This window comes from Pelmatolapia mariae, linkage group LG3_W (assembly GCF_036321145.2).
Source record: "Pelmatolapia mariae isolate MD_Pm_ZW linkage group LG3_W, Pm_UMD_F_2, whole genome shotgun sequence".
Classification (NCBI taxonomy): Eukaryota; Metazoa; Chordata; class Actinopteri; order Cichliformes; family Cichlidae; genus Pelmatolapia; species Pelmatolapia mariae.
The window spans coordinates 34,384,366-34,402,313 of record NC_086229.1 but is presented as its reverse complement, the minus strand read 5'-3'; the positions used below and the strand labels follow the sequence as shown (position 1 = coordinate 34,402,313).

At 41.1% G+C, this 17,948-nt stretch overlaps 1 protein-coding gene across 1 annotated transcript in view; it reads left to right on the top strand.

The window, feature by feature from the left end:
* LOC134622284 (NACHT, LRR and PYD domains-containing protein 12-like) overlaps nucleotides 1-17,948 on the top strand; it is a 1,346,881-nt gene that overhangs the window by 1,195,691 nt on the left and 133,242 nt on the right. Inside the window, exons 20-22 of the mRNA XM_063467996.1 lie at nucleotides 2,061-2,234; nucleotides 2,427-2,432; nucleotides 5,474-5,647. Of these exons, the coding sequence (XP_063324066.1) occupies nucleotides 2,061-2,234; nucleotides 2,427-2,432; nucleotides 5,474-5,647 (354 nt within the window). The remainder of the gene's footprint in view (nucleotides 1-2,060; nucleotides 2,235-2,426; nucleotides 2,433-5,473; nucleotides 5,648-17,948) is intronic.

Sequence of the window (17,948 nt, the reverse complement as noted above, 5' to 3'; positions counted from 1 at the left end):
AAAGAGGAAACCAGCGGCTGAACAACAGCAGCACGTTTAAACTTGATAAGCTGTTGTTAGAATTTATTTAATATTAGTTTCTAGACCAGGATCCTTTTCTACGTAGCTGACGGCTGGTAACTGTGCAGGGGCGGATCTAGCAAAGTTTAGCCAGGGGGGCCGATAGGGCATTAACAGGGAAAAGGGGGCACAAAGACATACTTTTCTTTCTTATTCTCATTTAAAATGCCTAGCTTTTAATAAATAATTATCTGAATCTTACACCCAAAGTTTTAATCTGATGTAAAATGTGTAGAAGTCCGTTACTGTATATAGTAACTGTTAAGTCTAATATACCCTAGTAAGCTATAGTACTTTTTCCTTTGGGAAGGTACCATCTGTGCAGTCTGCAACTCTGTTGAAGAAAGATGTTGAATATATTTAATTATTCTTGAAAAATAATTTATTTCTGTGCATTTTTTTTCACACTGTATCAAATTAAAGTTGATTACATCGATTAAGCATCATGAGGTGGAGGGTGGTGGTTCCCTATTTTTTTTTTGCTGGGAGTTTGCAACCCTATTTGTTAGTTTGCTTAATATTTCCCCTAAGTACTCTTTAAAATACCAGAATAGGGAGGATGGAGTAGGTTTAAGTTTATTAGATTGATCAGTGTTTCTGAACTATGAAATATTTTGGGTGCAGTGTATTTTTTACATACAGGTATAACAGAATAGCTTCAGTGTTGTTGTTTATTTAAACTTGAGTATGAACTTATACAAAATGCAGCAATATATTAAAAAACAGTTTTATTGATTAAAAAACACACTATATCGGATTCATATCGGTATCGGCAGATATCCAAATTTATGATATCGGTATCGGACATAAAAAAGTGGTATCGTGCCATCTCTAGTCAGAACATTTTTCCTGTGTGTAGACGTGAACAGTCGTACCTGACAGCAGCAGGTAGCAAACAGAGATCATCTTTCCCAACTGGAACTCTTCACTGAGCTGAAATCATTCAAAATGTTCTGGAGTCAGGTTCAAAATGGGAAACAGTCCTTCTCTTGCTCTTGACGAGGGCGGTCGCACTTTTCTCCTCTCCTCCTTCTCCTCTTCCTTAGCTTCCCTGCTTAGCCTCTTGTGTCCTTGTCTAGTCTCGTGTTTTTATTACTTTCCCTGGAACACTCTCTCACAGTCTGTTCTCTAAAACCTAAAAGAGGAATTATGGATTTGATCAACTGGTCCCTGAATGCAATTGACACCCTTTTCTCAACGAGAAGTCTGGGCTCGGGTGAGCCTGAGTGTCCTGGAGGTACTTTCCCTGCCGGATACGCGATGGACGGGTGGATCAAGGAGACCAGCGCATAGGCTGCAGGCCCGGATCTACTGTCTACATTGGCTGTCTCTCACCCTTTACCCACCCCTGTTGCTTGTCATGTGTTTCTTTGGTGTATTAAGAGTTTTTTTTCATGTGCTATGTGCAGAGGTGTTTTTTTCTGTTCTCAAACTGATCTCCCCGTTGGAGCTCAGTCTGGGAGCAGTTCTTTTTTCTCCTTATCTTTCCTCATGTTGTGCATTTTTCATTGTTATACCTCTCTGACCTGTCTTCCCCATGTGATGTTTGTGTAATGTATGTATGGTAAGAAGGGTAAGATGGCGCTGGCAAAGGTCGGCAGCCTTAACCGAATTTCCTTCGGGGTCAACCTTCAAGATCAATAAAGTTTTATTGAATTGAATTGAATTGAATTGTATTGAAATGTGTGTCTTCACTCTGACTCTGGATCAGATCTCACTGACAGACTGTGGACATTATGGAAGCCTAAATGTGACACCATCTTCCTCCTTCATCTGCAGATTAAAGCCAAACAAAGATTCTCATTAAAAGTCTGCAGGTCTGAGAGAGACTGAATCATTGTGTCATGTCAAACACAGTAAGAAGAGCTGAAACACAGATCTGAAGAGCAGATGTTCATCAGATTATGACCTCACTTTTTTTGTCTTCATGTACAGTCTGTGTTTATAATACTGATTTTCTGCTTTTATAATAACACATTTTATATTTTCTATAATCACAGACTAACTCAGTGTGGACTCTCAGAGACTCACTGTGAAGTTGTGGCCTCAGCTCTGAAGTCCAACCCCTCCTGTCTGACAGAGCTGGTCATGAGTCTGAACAACCTGCAGTGTTCAGCAGTGAAGCTTCTGTGTGCTGGACTGGAGAGTCCAAACTGTCGACTGGAGACTCTGAGGTGAGTTCACTGACGGCTGTTGTTGTTTTTCCATATTTCAGATCTTTGATGTTTGAAACTTTCTTTAGTTCCTAAATGTTCAGGATGTGTCTGAAGACAAATGTGAAGAAGTTTGAGTGCTTTCAGAAATGTTCTGTCTTTCCAAACGACTGAACAACAGTTTTTCCTTTTGGTTCCAAATAGAAGTGACAGACTTGAGTAGGGTTCATTTAAAGGCTGACAAAGTTCGAGTGGTGTCAGTGAGATTTCAGAGCAATCAGAGACTGTGGGTCTGTGTATGAAGTCTAATTCATGTGCAGTTGTTGAAGTTTTTAGAATGAGGAATGGCAGTTTGGGGGTATTTCCTGCTCTCATTGTCCTGCTAGTGCTGATGAAAATGTTTATTGATGTGTGAATTCATTCTTCAACGCTCGATTCTGCCTGAACAACGTGAAAACTTTTCTTATTTTTCTGTAGCACAATTCAACGCACTGGAGCATCGACTTGTTCCATTATGCAACAATGAAAATGGGAAACAGAGACAGCTGGCCTTCAAAGTAAAAGTTGCTCCTTTTGAAACAAGTTGGTGGTAAAATGTAAGAAGAGCAGAAGCACATAAATGATCTACGTGCCTAAATATTAAACCCAGCTGATATATCTGTGTGAGTGTTGCACAGCTGATGGCTTATTGCTGCGCCTGCTGGAGTGTTGTGAGGGTTGTGATTCAGGTGTAGATGTAATGACTCATTCATCACATTTATTCCTTCCATAAAGCGCTGTTACGTGTCTGCGGGCTGTATGTTTTCTTTCCCTCTCCTTTTGTTTGCCTTTCCCTTAGGTCACAGACTGCAGGCTGATGTCAATCTGGGGATGTCCAACTAATTAGAGGAGGGAGACCCTGATTGGACAAACCAGGAGTGCACACCTTGATAAGGAGACTCACCTGTGGCTGGGTGCGGCTCTCTTCTCTCTTTTGAATTGTTTGGCTCATGTGTAAAGCTCCTCTGCTGTGTTTCTTTTGTTTGATGGTTGTGGTGGGAGTAAAAGTGGACTAGGTAAGTTTGGGGACCCCATACACTTACTCACGTAGAGACTCTTTGTTAGAAACACTAGGTAAGTAGGTTGGTGCCACCCATGTAATTCTGAGCTTGTTTTGAGTTGAGGTTTAGGGACTTTCTGTTTTTGTTTTTTCTAGGATAATAGCTCAGCTATGTTTTGGTTTTGTCTATTTGGTGGGTTTTTTTGGCACAACCTAACTGTCCCTTTCTCCCCCACATTTGTTGTTTGAATTTGGGTTATTTATTTGGAGAGAGTGCTGCCATTAAATCTTTGTCTTAACACCTGTACCGAGTGTCCGGAGTTGTGCGCCTTTTTCTCTCACTTTGGCTCAACGTTATTAAAAACAGAAGAACTGTTTTCACTTTGTAAAACATCTCAGACTCTTCCTGCCTGTGTCGTATGCCTGTTGCATTATGGGTAAAAGAGATTCCAGGCAAGCCAATCAGAGTAGAGATTGACAATAAAGCCAAAGATGGCCTCTAGTGAAGGTGGGACATGATTGCAGACTGGAGCCTAAACCAGGATCTGCCAGTTCCATGTAATCACATCATTTTAATGTCTTTATGTTCTGGATCAGTTGTGGAAACATCACTGCCTATTTTATTGTTCATACCAAATCCATGATGGCTCCATATGGCCATGGCTGGATGTTCAGCTTATAGAGCCCTGGGCACAAATATGTGATGGACCCTCGCCAGCTGGATTTGAATGCTCGGCTTCTTTTCCTTCTTCAAGAATTAGACATACAGGGCACAGTGTGTGTACAGAACAGCTGAAATATTATGGAAGCCTCACTTGAAAATGTGGAAAGGAAGCATCACAGTAAAACATTACTGAAGCTTTAAATTTTCTGATATGAAATGAGAAATGAAGCATCCAGAGCTTTTTAATGAGTGGAAAACCACTGTGACTGTGAGCTGCTGCTGCAGCCTCCAGATTGGACAGCAGCTCATCCTGCTCAACGTTTTCTCACCAACTTTAATGGAAGTGTGATGTTTTCAGCTGGAGTGATGGTCAGGGTGGCCTCCCTCTCCTCTTCTTCTCCTCTTCCTCTTTCATTTGTAAAGCCACTTCTGCTGCTTTCATTCATTTGGAAGTCCTGATGCTGAGTTTGGGAGAGACTAACAGGCTCGGCAGCAGAGGGGAGAAAGGCCGGCTGTAACACCACCACTTACTCTGTTCTACCTGTCACATCATTTTATCAGAAAACAAATATGCTCATGTTTTTACTATGTTTGGCGCTCTTTATTATTGTGTTGGTTTAGTTTCCTGTCTCTTGGATGGAGCCCATTTGTGCGTGTCCCCAGGGCCTATGGTCAGAGTGTGTGTTGGATAATCTGGCCCAGGATGAGGCCAAACTGAAATGGGATTAAATGTGTATCACATATTTGAGCCTCATTTAGTTCATCATCCGTAAATTGAGTAATAACTGGACTCTCATATAGCGAGACTAAAATGACTAAACATCAGGGTTATCCTGCTGATCAAAGTCCAACACTGAGTTTGTAAAAACATGTTTGTCAATCTTTTTTTGGTTTATGAGGAAAATGATTCAATAACTTCATTCTAATACAGAACATTTTATCATATTTCCTCATAACCCTCTTTTGTCTTACCATTTGAATCGCATTTGAATTTCCAATAAAGGATCCACAGAGTTTGGTGACAATAATGACAGTAGATGTTTGTGCGAAAGTGCTGGAAGCAAATGAGTGTGTGATGTTCTTTCAGTGTTGCACTTTGTAGACGCTCCCTGAGCACTGGTCTCACAGCCAGCTGCACATAGAGACCAGTGTTGTTAGTCCAGGTCAGAAGATGACTTGTTGGAATGAAAATGAGCTTGTCTGCTTTAATAATGTGTCTGGAAGAATGTGTTGGACTTCAAATATGTCCATTTCTTTCACACTTCACCTTTAAAAGTGAAGCCATGTGGTTCCTCAATGAAAAACACAAGTTTTTCAGGCCTTTTTCATTTTTTCATGATAAATGTACGACCTTTATGTGAAAAAATTCATTTTTTTCTCTTGTTGTGTTTGTTTGAAGCTGCTTCCTGTTGGCTTCAGCTGTTTGGAGTTTCCATTTTCTAAACTTCTACATTCTGAACCTTCTTCAGCTCTGAGCAGATGATGAAACACTGAATGATTTCAAGCACACACTTTGTCTAATAAACTTACATCTTTCATTCTTTATACAGATTGGAGGGGCTGTGGTTTGTCAGAGATCAGCTGTGATTATCTGGCAGCAGCGCTGAAGTCCAACCCCTCATATCCCAGAGTGCTGGACCTGAGTGGAGACTACAAAAACCTGCAGGATTCAGGAGTGAAGCAACTGTGTGTTCTTCTGGAGAATTCACGATGTCGATTTGAAACTCTAAAGTCAGTCACCATGTTTTAGTTGTGCTGAGATGAATATGATATGAAAGTTGTGCTGACACTGGGGATCGGTGGGCCCACAGACCTCTATACAGGAAGTCTTGTTCTGCTTCTTGTAGAACTTCTGATCCCTGATCCTCTGAGTCTGACTCAGTAGATAATGTAGAGTTCTGAGCTGATGTGGGTGAGGGGACTCGGGCAGCCTGACAGACTTGATGTCCATGTCTTCCCTGCTTGTCCTGATACAAATAAACATGAGTGTCCTTGCAGGTCAGATCTTATCAGTCATACCTGTTAGTGCAGCTGTCCTCTAGATTGTAGTGCTTGTTAAACTAGGATGGTTTTAGAAGCCTGGACCGCAGACTCCAAGGGAAGATATGACTTGGAAAGGCTAAAGCAAACTATTACAAGTGTTTGCACTAACATAGATTAATACTCAGACTTACACCTTTATGGTTCCAGGGTTAAAAAGCGAATGTCAAACTTACGATCTGTGAGTAGATCCCGAACTAGATGACCCTTGCTTGTAAGTGAGCGGATGTTAAGGAGGCCGAAGTTGACATGGGTGCTGTCAGACTGGACAGAGGTGTTAGTCAACCTAAGCAGGCTGGCTAAAACACTGTGGTCAGCAGCCCTGTCGGACTTCCGTGGAGGACGATGAGAAGTGGACCAGAGGGTCTGTATTGGCTTAGAGTCATCATGGTGAAAATTCTGACGAGAGCCCGAGTGAATGTACTTTTGGTGAGGGAGGAAGGCGATATCCGTGTGGAGATGAAGCGCAGCCGGCGGTGGAGAAGCCAGGTGAAAGCAGAGATGGAGAAGCTCATCAGCTGAGTATTGGTAAAGTCCAGCACTAGGTCGGTAGACCAATGGTATAAAAATCCAGACCCACACAAGCAAGACGCAGATCCTGCTAGGCCACATCACGGACAGTCAGGTAAGCCAAACAGTCGGGTGTACGGATCCGAAGGAGGCAAGGGCCAAAACAAACAGGCAGATGAACTAGACCCAAAATACTCAGCCACTTGAAAAAATTCGCTAGATCGCCAGTAGTGTCAGTAGAAGACAAGAAAGTTTCAAATTTGTTAAGATGTATCAAACAATATAAAAATAAAAGATACCGGTGAGTAGCGACAGCAAGTCGTTCCAGCGTTCACTTAACCAGAAGTGCGTATATCCACCACTCAATTATGATTCATATGTAAATGTACTGACTTTTAATTAATGATGAGAACATGATGAGTAAATATAAAGATGTCTGAGTTTGTCTAAAACGATGAATTATAATAAAAGTGATAAAATAAAGATTTTAGAGACAGGTCTAACTCAGGCCAGCTGACAGCCTCTGTACAAACAGACTTCAGCCATATGAGAGTGAGTGTGAGTGAATGAGAGCACACACAGGACACTCTGATCTCTGAATGTGTGTGACTCAGTGAAAAAGAGGATTGTACTGGATATACTGTGATTGACAAACAGAGTTTAAAGAGAAAGGTGTTTGGATTATAATGGGTTATGCTAAAGTGAATGTGCTAATGAAATCTGAACTGACTGAAATGTGAAGTGAAGATAATTTAGATTTGAAACAGAGAGAGAGAGGGGGTGATAATAAGGTGGGGCTGAAGATCAGTGAATGTCATGTATACACCTGATTGGTTGACTAGATATCAGACCGACAGTTTCAAGGTTTTCCTTGTGGATTATAACTTTAAGAAGATGTGACATTCATCAAAGAATCCTGCTCTCCAGATTATTTCCATGAACACTAAACTGGAACACATCTAAAGTGCTCTCACCACCAACCTCTCTGTGTACTTTTTCTGTTTGACCGAGACGTGGCAACAGCCCAATGACTTTTTGCCGCTCAACGACTCCAGTCCCCCAGAGTTTGTTTACACCTGCCAACCTCGTAAGTCCGGCCGTGATGGAGGTCTCGCAGTAATCTATCGCGAGAACTGGAAAGTCACGCCGTTGTCTGTACCTGTCTACAGTTCCTTTGAATCCATTGTTTGTCAACTGTCAGGACCTGTTCCAACTGTCATAGCTGTTATTTACCGCCCTCCAAAGTCTAATTCTGATAATAATAATAATAATAATGGATTGCATTTATATAGCGCTTTTTGGGACCCCTCAAAGCGCTTTACAATACCACTATTCATTCACTCTCACATTCATACACTGGTGAAGGCAAGCTACAGTTGCAGCCACAGCTGCCCTGGGGCAGACTGACAGAGGCGAGGCTGCCATATCGCGCCATCGGCCCCTCTGGCCATCACCAGTAGGCGGTAGGTGAACTGTCTTGCCCAAGGACAACGACCGAGACTGTCCGAGCCGGGGCTCGAACCGGCAACCTTCCGATTACAAGACGAGCACCCAACATAATTCTGTCTTCATAAGTGACTTTGTTGATCTGCTGACTTACATAGCTACTGTTTCCCCTAATATAATACTCCTGGGAGACTTTAATATTCATATGGATAACAGTGATCATCCTCTCACCAAAGACTTCTCATCCTGCCTCGATATTATTGGCTTTAAACAACACATAAACTTTCCTACTCATACTAAGGGCCATACTTTGGACCTAGTTTGTTGCTCTGGACTTACTCCTTTTAACTGCAAAGCTGATGAACTGCTAATTTCTGATCACTTGCTTCTTTCTTTTAATGTCAAAATGACCTTTTCTATAACCAAGAACCCTCGTACCATTTCTTTTTGGAATATTAAGAAAATCAATCCTGATATTCTTTTTTTTTTGCTTTCTCTAGTCATTTGCATTTTCATAACCTGCTCACTGAAGAAGACTTGGTTTCCTATAGTATTCTATCGGAAACCAATAGTATTCTAAACTCTGTTGCCCCACTCAAAACCAAATCTGTATCATTCTCTCAGTCAGCACCCTGGTTCACAGCTGAACTCAGGCTCCTGAAAGCAAAAGGACGACGACTTGAAGGCCTTTATAAGAAAACTGGTCTGAATATCCACAAGGAAATGTTTAATAATCATATTATGTATTATAAGGAGTGTATTAATCAAACAAAATCTGCTTACTACTCCACCATTATCTGTTCAAATGATGACTGAACCAAGATACTGTTTTCACTGTTCAACTCTTCTTTCAGGTCACCAGATTTTTTACCTGCTCACCTTTACTCGTCTTCCTTCTGTGATTCTCTAATGTTATTCTTCATCGAGAAAATTCACAAAATACACCAAGACCTGGTTTCCGATGCTCCATTTAGCTCTTCCTTTGTAATTCCTCTCCCATCACACTGTTTTCTGCTTTCCAGCTCCCCTGGGTTACTGATATTTCAGATCTCATCTGTAAGTCAAAACCTTCTACTTGTCAACGAGACCCCATTCCTACAGTTTTGTTTAAGGCATTAAAGCACCTTAGAAGAATATATATGATACCTATTTGGGGGGGGGTGAGGGGTGGGGGTGTGGGGGGGGGGGGGGGGAGGGGTCAGGGGGTGAGGGGAGGGGGGTTTTGCCTGGGGGCATTGCCCCCCACACCCCCTTTGCCGAGCTTAAAAACTGACATCTTGTGCACGTACGAGCACGCGCGCATGCACTCTCATGTACGCGCTTTCACTCTTCCGAAAAGGGACACTTCCTGCGATCCCACTGCGCATGCTCTGTCTCCTCCTACTGGGCGTGTTTTAAAGAAAATAGCTATATATTGGAGCAAAAAGGGTTAGGGTTTTATACTGTTTTCATGGGATACCCACCGCACTTTCAGCAAGAATTTCCACCTCCAACTATGGCCTTCACATCAGACATCCGAGCTGCCTCTGACACTCTAGGTATGTCTGCAGATATCCGATCTTCAGCACTCCATCAAGAGTCTACAGAGGCTGATTTTAATTTTGCGTTTAGAGGTGTGTGCGGGTATGTTTATTCAATTAAATATAGTGATGGAAAAGTGACCCTGTGTGTAGATTCTGGTGAGGGGGAGAATTGGGGAGTTAGTGGGACACACTCTATGTCTATCAAAAACTGGAAACTGTTTCGCTCAGTCGTTTGCCCAGACCTGAATCAGCCGGGTTTCCCGGAGATGCTTTATGTTTCACAATGGGTCAGTCCAACAGGTCCTGAACTCTACCGTGTAGAAGCGGACCGTTTCAATCGTCCTGGCGACGACTTCATTTTTCTTAGTGTGTGTGAAGACAGGGAGGGTGTAATTGCGGACCGGGGCCTTGAAAACTGGAGGTTGAACCCATACCCCCTCACCCTTGAAGAACGTTTATCATGGTTTAAGGATTTGTTTTTTATTCAGTGGTCAGACTGGAGAGCACTGCAGCGGGTGTTTAATGAGGTCGATAAGACTATCAAGAGAGACAAGGTCAACTCTTCTTATGAGAATATTAGGAAGCGTCTTGTATACGATCAGCTCGCACATGGCCCGAAGATTGGTTTACCTTCTGCCATGTTCAGGCCAAAAATCATCAAAAACCCTGAGGACTGAAAAAAGAAAAAAAACCAAAAAAACAAATGGTAGGTCGTCTATGTGTGAGAGCCAATGGTATTATACCCGATATTTTTAAAAATGCAATGTATGGATTTCTTTTACAGACAACATCTGCCGTATTGTGGACCGCTCAGAGTCTCCCCCTCCAGCACTGCTAATCCAGACCCCACCGACTCCTCCCCCCTCTCCAGGATGCTCACAGGACTTTGCAGGATCACACCCGTCTGAGGAAACGGAAATCAACATTAAACTCGCAACCTTCCACCTGCTGTCGATGGCACTGAATGAGTATGTGCAGGAGATATGTTATGGATGTCAATCCGGTCACCCCAGCCAGCTACAGCACAGCTGCTTGTTTGAATTGCCTGTGTTTTTCTTCGAGACCTACTATGATGAGGTGATGGAAAAGCTCCGGACACCTCGATTCATCCCAGCCATCCGTCTGTTTGTATCCTCATACACCGTCTGCGAGACTAAAGAAAAAATCATCAGTACTGCAGAGCGCCTTCTGTGTGAACTGAGACCAGTGCCGCACATTGTATGCACCATTGATGAGAATGTTAGATACCTGCTAGACACCAATCATCAAACCCGCGGTGTTAAATCAGCGCTGCTCCACATGATTGGAAACTACTGGTCTGGGAGACACAAGATTTAATGTACATTTGTTATAAAAAAAAACCTTACTGTGCACTACACAGAAAATTAAATAAAAACGTATGTTAACACTTTTTTCTGGTCATTTGTATTTGTGTTTGGTCAAAGTGATTATGGAAAACACGCTGAGAAAAATATATCACAACCCCGCACACCCAGGGGGTTTAGGAAGTGTAAAGAAGCTCCATATTGCAGTCAGTGAGGCAACAGGGTTAAAGCCATCATTACCTGATGTGGAGCGTTTTTTAAAAGGAGATGACACATATACTCTTCATAAACCTGCAAGGATACATTTCCCGAGAAATAGTTTTGGTTAATGGGATTGACAAACAGTTTCAAGCTGATTTGGTTGACATGCGTGAATATTCTGCTGATAATGATAATGTTAGGTACTTATTGACATGCATAGATGTGTTTTCTAAGTATGCATGGGTTAGGTGCCTTGAAACCAAGACAGGACAGGCTGTTGCTGAAGCTTTTGGTGATATTCTGAGAGAGGGACGTGTGCCTGAAAAACTCCAAACAGATTTAGGGAAGGAATTTTATAATAAACATTTTAAAAAACTAATGGAGCAGTATAACATCACACATTTTTCAACCTTTAGTGAAATGAAATCATGTGTGGTAGAGCGTTTTAACCGCACCTTAAAGGGGAAAATGTGGAAATACTTAACATCAGTTAACTCGCAAAGATATGTTAATGTGATCCAAGATCTTGTGCATGCCTATAACATGTCTTATCACAGTTCTATCAAAATAACCCCCGCCGAGGTGTGTAAAGATAATGAGAAAACAGTCTTTAACACCCTGTAAAAAATGAAACCCCAAAAACCGGTGGCTTTTAAATTTAATGTGGGCGATACAGTGAGAATATCTAAACTACGCGGCATATTCCGAAAGGGCTACCATCAGACCTACACAGACGAGTTCTTTACCATAAAGGAGCGTTTAGGAAGAGACCCTCCCGTATACAAACTAGAGGACCTCGCAGGAGCTGCAGTGAAAGGCGTATTTTACGAACCTGAGATACAGCAGGTGACTATTGACAAAAACAAAAGTTTTGAAATAGAGAAAATACTTGACAGAAAAAAAGAGGGCCGGAAAAAGTTAGTGCTGGTCAAATGGCTCGGCTGGCCTTCTCAATTTAATTCATGGATCCCTGAAAAAGACATCATTGATGTGTGATTAACAGAGACACCACACCTCTGCATACTTTCATTCTGCATTAGTCAAAGACTGAGGAAGGAGGAAAATGGATAAAACAAACAACAACAACGCAGGTTTTTATGTGAGCCTCTTCTCGAATGCTTCAGCACATGTTTATCCAGGCAATAAGAAATCTAATTATAGAACAAAGCTAGCAAAACCTATTGTTTTAAATGAACCATATGAGGTCGGTGTTATAGAATTTCAATACCCAAGACTATGGTTGTCTTTTCCACAATCAGATTCGCGAGTGGAAATTTATGACCCAGTCAAAGATGGAGCATTGTCCATAACCATGATTGAACTGTCTGTAGGGCATTATACATCTGTGCCGCAGATAATAAAAGAATTAAATTTTAAATGTCAGCAACATCAATCCACTAGCGACATTAAAACACAATACAGTGAAGTTAGTAACTACGTTAGTGTTATGGGCCCTACGGGCACACTTCTTACATTTAAAGGGAGACTGGCAGAAATCTTAGGATTCAAATCAGAAGAACCATTTGTACTTCATCATAAAATCACATATGCACCACATCCTGCAGACATATACGGCGGAAAATATAACATTTTTATTTATGCAGATATCGTTGATTACCAACTTGTGGGTGACGCCCATGCGCGACTATTAAGAGCAATAAATATAACAGACGATGACCGTCGGGTAGCCATTCTTCAATTTGACAGTCCACACTACACACCAGTCTCGAAATCCTTAATCGACGATATAGAAATTGATTTGAAAGACGACCAAAATCGACACATACCCTTTTTATACGGGAAGGTGTTTGTCAAGCTCCACTTCCGACCCATAAGACACCATTTTTAAAAAATAAGGATGTCTGGCTACAAAACAGATGAAACAAAATATGTAAGATATTATTTAAATCAGGCTGGTGGCGAGTTGAATGGTTATATCGGGACTAGCACACAATATGGCGCAGGTCTGGGGGGATTGTTCCGTAGTCTGTTTAGATTTGCTGTACCGTTGTTTAAAAAAGGAGTCAACATCGTTAAACCGCACCTTAAAACAGCAGCATCCGGTATAGTGTCTGATGTCATATTCAACATAACCAAGCCAGCATCTACTAAGCAGGATGGCAACGGATTGTATGTGTATACACCCAAACCTTCTAAGACCCCTCCCACCCCTCCCACTGCCCGCATGCGTGATAAAAAGTCTAAAACGACAAAGTCTGCCAGGAAATCCACCAAACGGAGACAACCGCGCGGCGTGAAAAGACCCAGAACCAGTCGCTCAAAAACTACAGCATTTGACATATTCTAAATGGCTCTGTTACACAACCAATCGGGAGAATGTCTAAAAACAGAGCTCGATCTTTTTACCGTCCCATACACACAGACGTCCATAGAGAAAACTACGTTTATTGAAATTCCGCCAGTTTCTGCAATCACAGACGGAGGTCCGATCGAGTTTTACATCTCATCTTCCGGAGAGGATTACCTGGATCTAAATGATTCCTATATCTACACGCGAGTAAGAATCACAAATGCCGATGGCACAAACTTAGCCAGGGATGCAAACGTGGGACTTGTTAATTATCCGGGTTGCACCTTATTTAGTCAGGTAGATGTAAATTTGGGGGATCGTTTGATTAGCCAATCATCCAACACGTATCCGTACAGAGGCATAATAGAATGTCTTATCAATTATAATAAGGAGACTTTGGATACACAGTTCAGCACCGCTTTATTCTGCAAAGACACTGCCTCGCACATGAATGATACATCTATAGAAGGGGAGAACCAAGGTCTGGTCACCAGAGGTAGTTACACAGCGAATAGCAGTATTGTTGAATTGATTGCTCCGGTACACGCAGACCTGTTTTTTCAAGAAAAATTATTACTTAATGGAATTGATCTGTCGCTGAAATTTGTGCGCTCTAAAGACGAATTTGCTCTCATGACTGGAGGTAACACAGCCTATAAAGTTAAAATTGTATCTGCTAGTTTGTTTGTAAAAAAGGTGAGTATCTCACCAAGTGTCAGGCTAGCACATGGCAAGGCACTGCATCATGCAAATGCAAAATACGCTGTAGACAGGGTTTCTTTAAAGACTTTCTCCATACCTGCTGGGGCAAGAATATCAACTAATGACAATTTATTTATGGGCAGGTTGCCTAAATTTGTCATCATTGCATTCGTGGATAATGAAGCTTATACTGGCTCGTTCACACGCAATCCCTTTAATTTTGAGAACTGTGATATAGAATTCATGTGTTTATACGCCGATGGACAGTCATATCCGGCCAAACCATTCCAGCCAAATTTTCAGAGGAAACACTATACCAGAGAATTCTATCAGCTGATACAAACCACTGGAAGACATTTAAAGGATAGGGGGCTAGCGATAACCCGTGAGGACTTTGGTAATGGCTACACATTATTCTGTTTCAATCTGGAAGCTGATGAAGGAAATTCAGGGAATGTATCGCTAGTTAAAACAGGGAATGTGAGGCTGGAAACCCGTTTCAGAAATCCGCTACGCCGAACAATGAACCTGGTGTGTTAATCTGTATTTGATTCAGTCATCGAAATATCTAATATGAGACAAGTGTTGCTGGACTACTACTAAAGATTCAAGATGAATACAATAGAACTAACCAGCATTGTTAAAAGGATTAGTAACAGGACTCATCTTCTAGGAGTCTTAGCATGTGACCAGCTGCCGACAAAGTCCATTAGATATCCGTGCATGGGCATTGTGAATACAGATCCATCAGACTTACCTGGGAAGCACTGGTTGGCGTTCTATATCACAAAAGACAAGCAAGGGTACTTTTTTGACAGCTTCGGCAACTCACCTGATAAGTTTTCACCCGAGATAAAACATTTTCTTTTAAAAAACACAGCTTGGATATTGTATTCTGGGAGACAGGTTCAGAATGACTTTTCGGTAACCTGTGGACAACACTGTGTGTTTTTTCTATATCATGTACAAAAAGGTGTGTCTTATTCAAGACTAATTAATATGCACAGTGATAACCTTGTTTGTAACGATGCAATGGTATGTCATTTTGTTAACAAAATAAGACCTGTTTCTGTATGTTTTCAAAATAACTTTGACTGTGTGCAGTGTGGATACTGATTCAAGTAACAAATAATAAAAGATAACAGAAGAGAATATTCGTTTCGTCTGATATTTATTTTCACCTAATTGTCAAAAAAACATTATTTAGTAATACAATCTTTAAACATCAGAATAGAGTTTAAAAAAAAAAAAAAAAAAGTAGTAAAAGAAAAACATTATTTAGTAATACAATCTTTAAACATCAGAATAGAGTTTAAAAAAAAGTAGTAAAAGAAAAACATTATTTAGTAATACAATCTTTAAACATCAGAATAGAGTTTAAAAAAAAAATTAGTAAAAGAAAAACATTATTTAGTAATACAATCTTTAAACATCAGAATAGAGTTTAAAAAAAAAAGTAGTAAAAGGGTAAACTAACATCTGTTTAACAATATACGTATAAGAAAAAAAAACACAATTCAAAGTAGTAACTAAAAAAGGGAAAACAAATGCATGATATTAAATTTGTTAAAAATCTATCCATCCGCTTCTACTCTGCCTTGATTTTTTATGTGTGGCAAATAAGCTCTGATCACTCAGTGATCGCTTCTTGTCTGTTTTGTGCAAACCATTTGTTTCAACACTCGGGTCGCCAGTGTCGCCTTTATATTGGCTAATAGTCCTCCTCACCTCAGTATTAGGAAAAGCAGACAGAGGAACATTTAAGCGGGCAAGTGTTTTTAAAAATGTCGACCACCCTGCAGGCCATGAAACATCTGTTGCTCTACGTGTTGCTGTTGCACTTTTGATCAAATCATAGAGATGCGAACCTCTGATTATTCGGTTGTCAATAATAATTTCACCCCTATCATTCCAAGAAACTCCCGACGCACGCGTGAGCGCTGTTAAAATAAGCTCTGCATTTTTTCTGCTCCTTTTTGTCATATAGGACAAAATCTCACCCGCAAACATGTCTTTTTCTCTGTCGCCGCCAACACTGCTTTGGTGGTCAGATGCAACCTGACCGGCTTCAGAAGGCAGAGATAGTGTTATCACATTTTTTTCACTCATGCCTTGTTTCACAAGTGAAAGGTATCTCTGAAGAATGGCAGAATACTTTTTAGCCTTCTCATACACATCCAAATCTGGCAGCTGCAGCACTTCAACCATAGCTTTGTCTAGCTCGTTTTGCGCTACATGCCTGACGGAGCCTGTATGTTGTTGCTGTTGTTGGTTCAACACGTCCAACTGATGCTGCGGGACCAAAAACATTTTGTGTGTGTGTCCCATTTTCACCTATTTGCTATAAGACTGGTGATGAAGGGTATAGCAGCCCCTAATAACGGTAGCAAAAATCCTCCAGATTGGTTGATGGATCTTCTCTTTTTCAAAATTTTGACCTTTTTGTCTGCAACCAGTCTGATTACTTTTTTTTTCTTTTTTAGCTGTCTGTACTGTTGATCAGTCAGCGGGATAACACCTTTCAAAACATTGAGCGATATTTCACACAGAGCGTTAATAAAATCCATGCTTGCATTACAAATAATATTCCTCCGTACGCTGGGTGGGGATTTATACAACAACTCCAACAGTGCAATGTTTCTCTGCATCCGTGAATACGACATCCTTTTTTTTACCGCTTTAGCCGTTTTTTGGGGATATAAACAACTTGCCGATCCGACAATAAATTGGTTCTGAGTCTTAAATAATCAGGCGTCTTAGATTTATAGTCGATTAGAAGATACCCATATGGGACGGATGTGGCATCATTAAAAGCTTCTAAGAAGTATTTTGTATTACCCGGAAACATCTGTCTACCTAAAACTGAAATTTGATATTTATCTCTAGGGTTGTTAAACAGAATTAAATAATTAGTGTTCAACGAAATTGTTCTACTGGATTTTCCTTGCATAAACAAATTCTGAACTAAATACATGCAGCTCAAGTTTCTATGATGAACGTATTGTATGAACACATTTTGAACTTCTATGCTGTTAGACGCAGTATTCATCACATCGTCAATAATGAGCAAGTTGTTCTTATCCGGAGGTAAAAGGACATCATCACTCAGAGACTCAGGTATACCATTCACAAAGGTGATTTTTCTTATCTGAAGAAGTTGGTTGTATAAAGGTTGCCAGCAGGAGTAGATGTAAACAATATTGTCAATTTTGGTTGAAATAATAGTAAATGCTTTTTCAATGATGCTTTTGACAAAGAAAGTCTTTCCACAATTACTCGGTCCGCTAATAACTAAACTAAAAGGGTGCTGGAGCCTCCCATCAAAGGCTTGATCCTGATCAGTATCCATAAGGGAGTGTTGTATAGTCAGTCAACACCCTTCTCTTGTTATAGACCACCTGAACCTTTTTTACAACTGTTTCATTCCTGAGATGAAACCTCTTCTTATTGCGTTTGATGGTGTCAGACTCTGCAACTAAATGCGCATCCCTGTCGGCCACAAATGCCTTGACTAAGCCTTTCAACGATTCGTGGGTAACAACTTTAGAATTAACATCATTTAGTGTTACACCTTTACACTTAAACTGAGTCTTGCCCTGTTTTGTGTAATAAGCATAGCATTTAATGTGATCATCCTCTCCAGACCTGCCATCATTGAGCTCATCAGTCAGCTCGCCGAGGTATGGTCCTAAAGGGGGTACCCACTCCCCGGGATGAGAGGTGAAGATAACTGAATCTGTGTCACAGTAAAGAATGCGTTCCTGCAGCTTGTCTAACAAGTCATACAGAGTGAGCCTCGCATAGGCCGTAGTCATAGCACCGACAAAGACATTCACATCCTTCACCCGCGACCCTCTACCATCAGCATGACACCACTGAACCATTGCAACATCATCAGAGATGAAACAAAACTGCCGTACGTCATAATGGTCACTGAACATCAGCTGTGTGAATCTGGCAGGGTCTGTAATTAG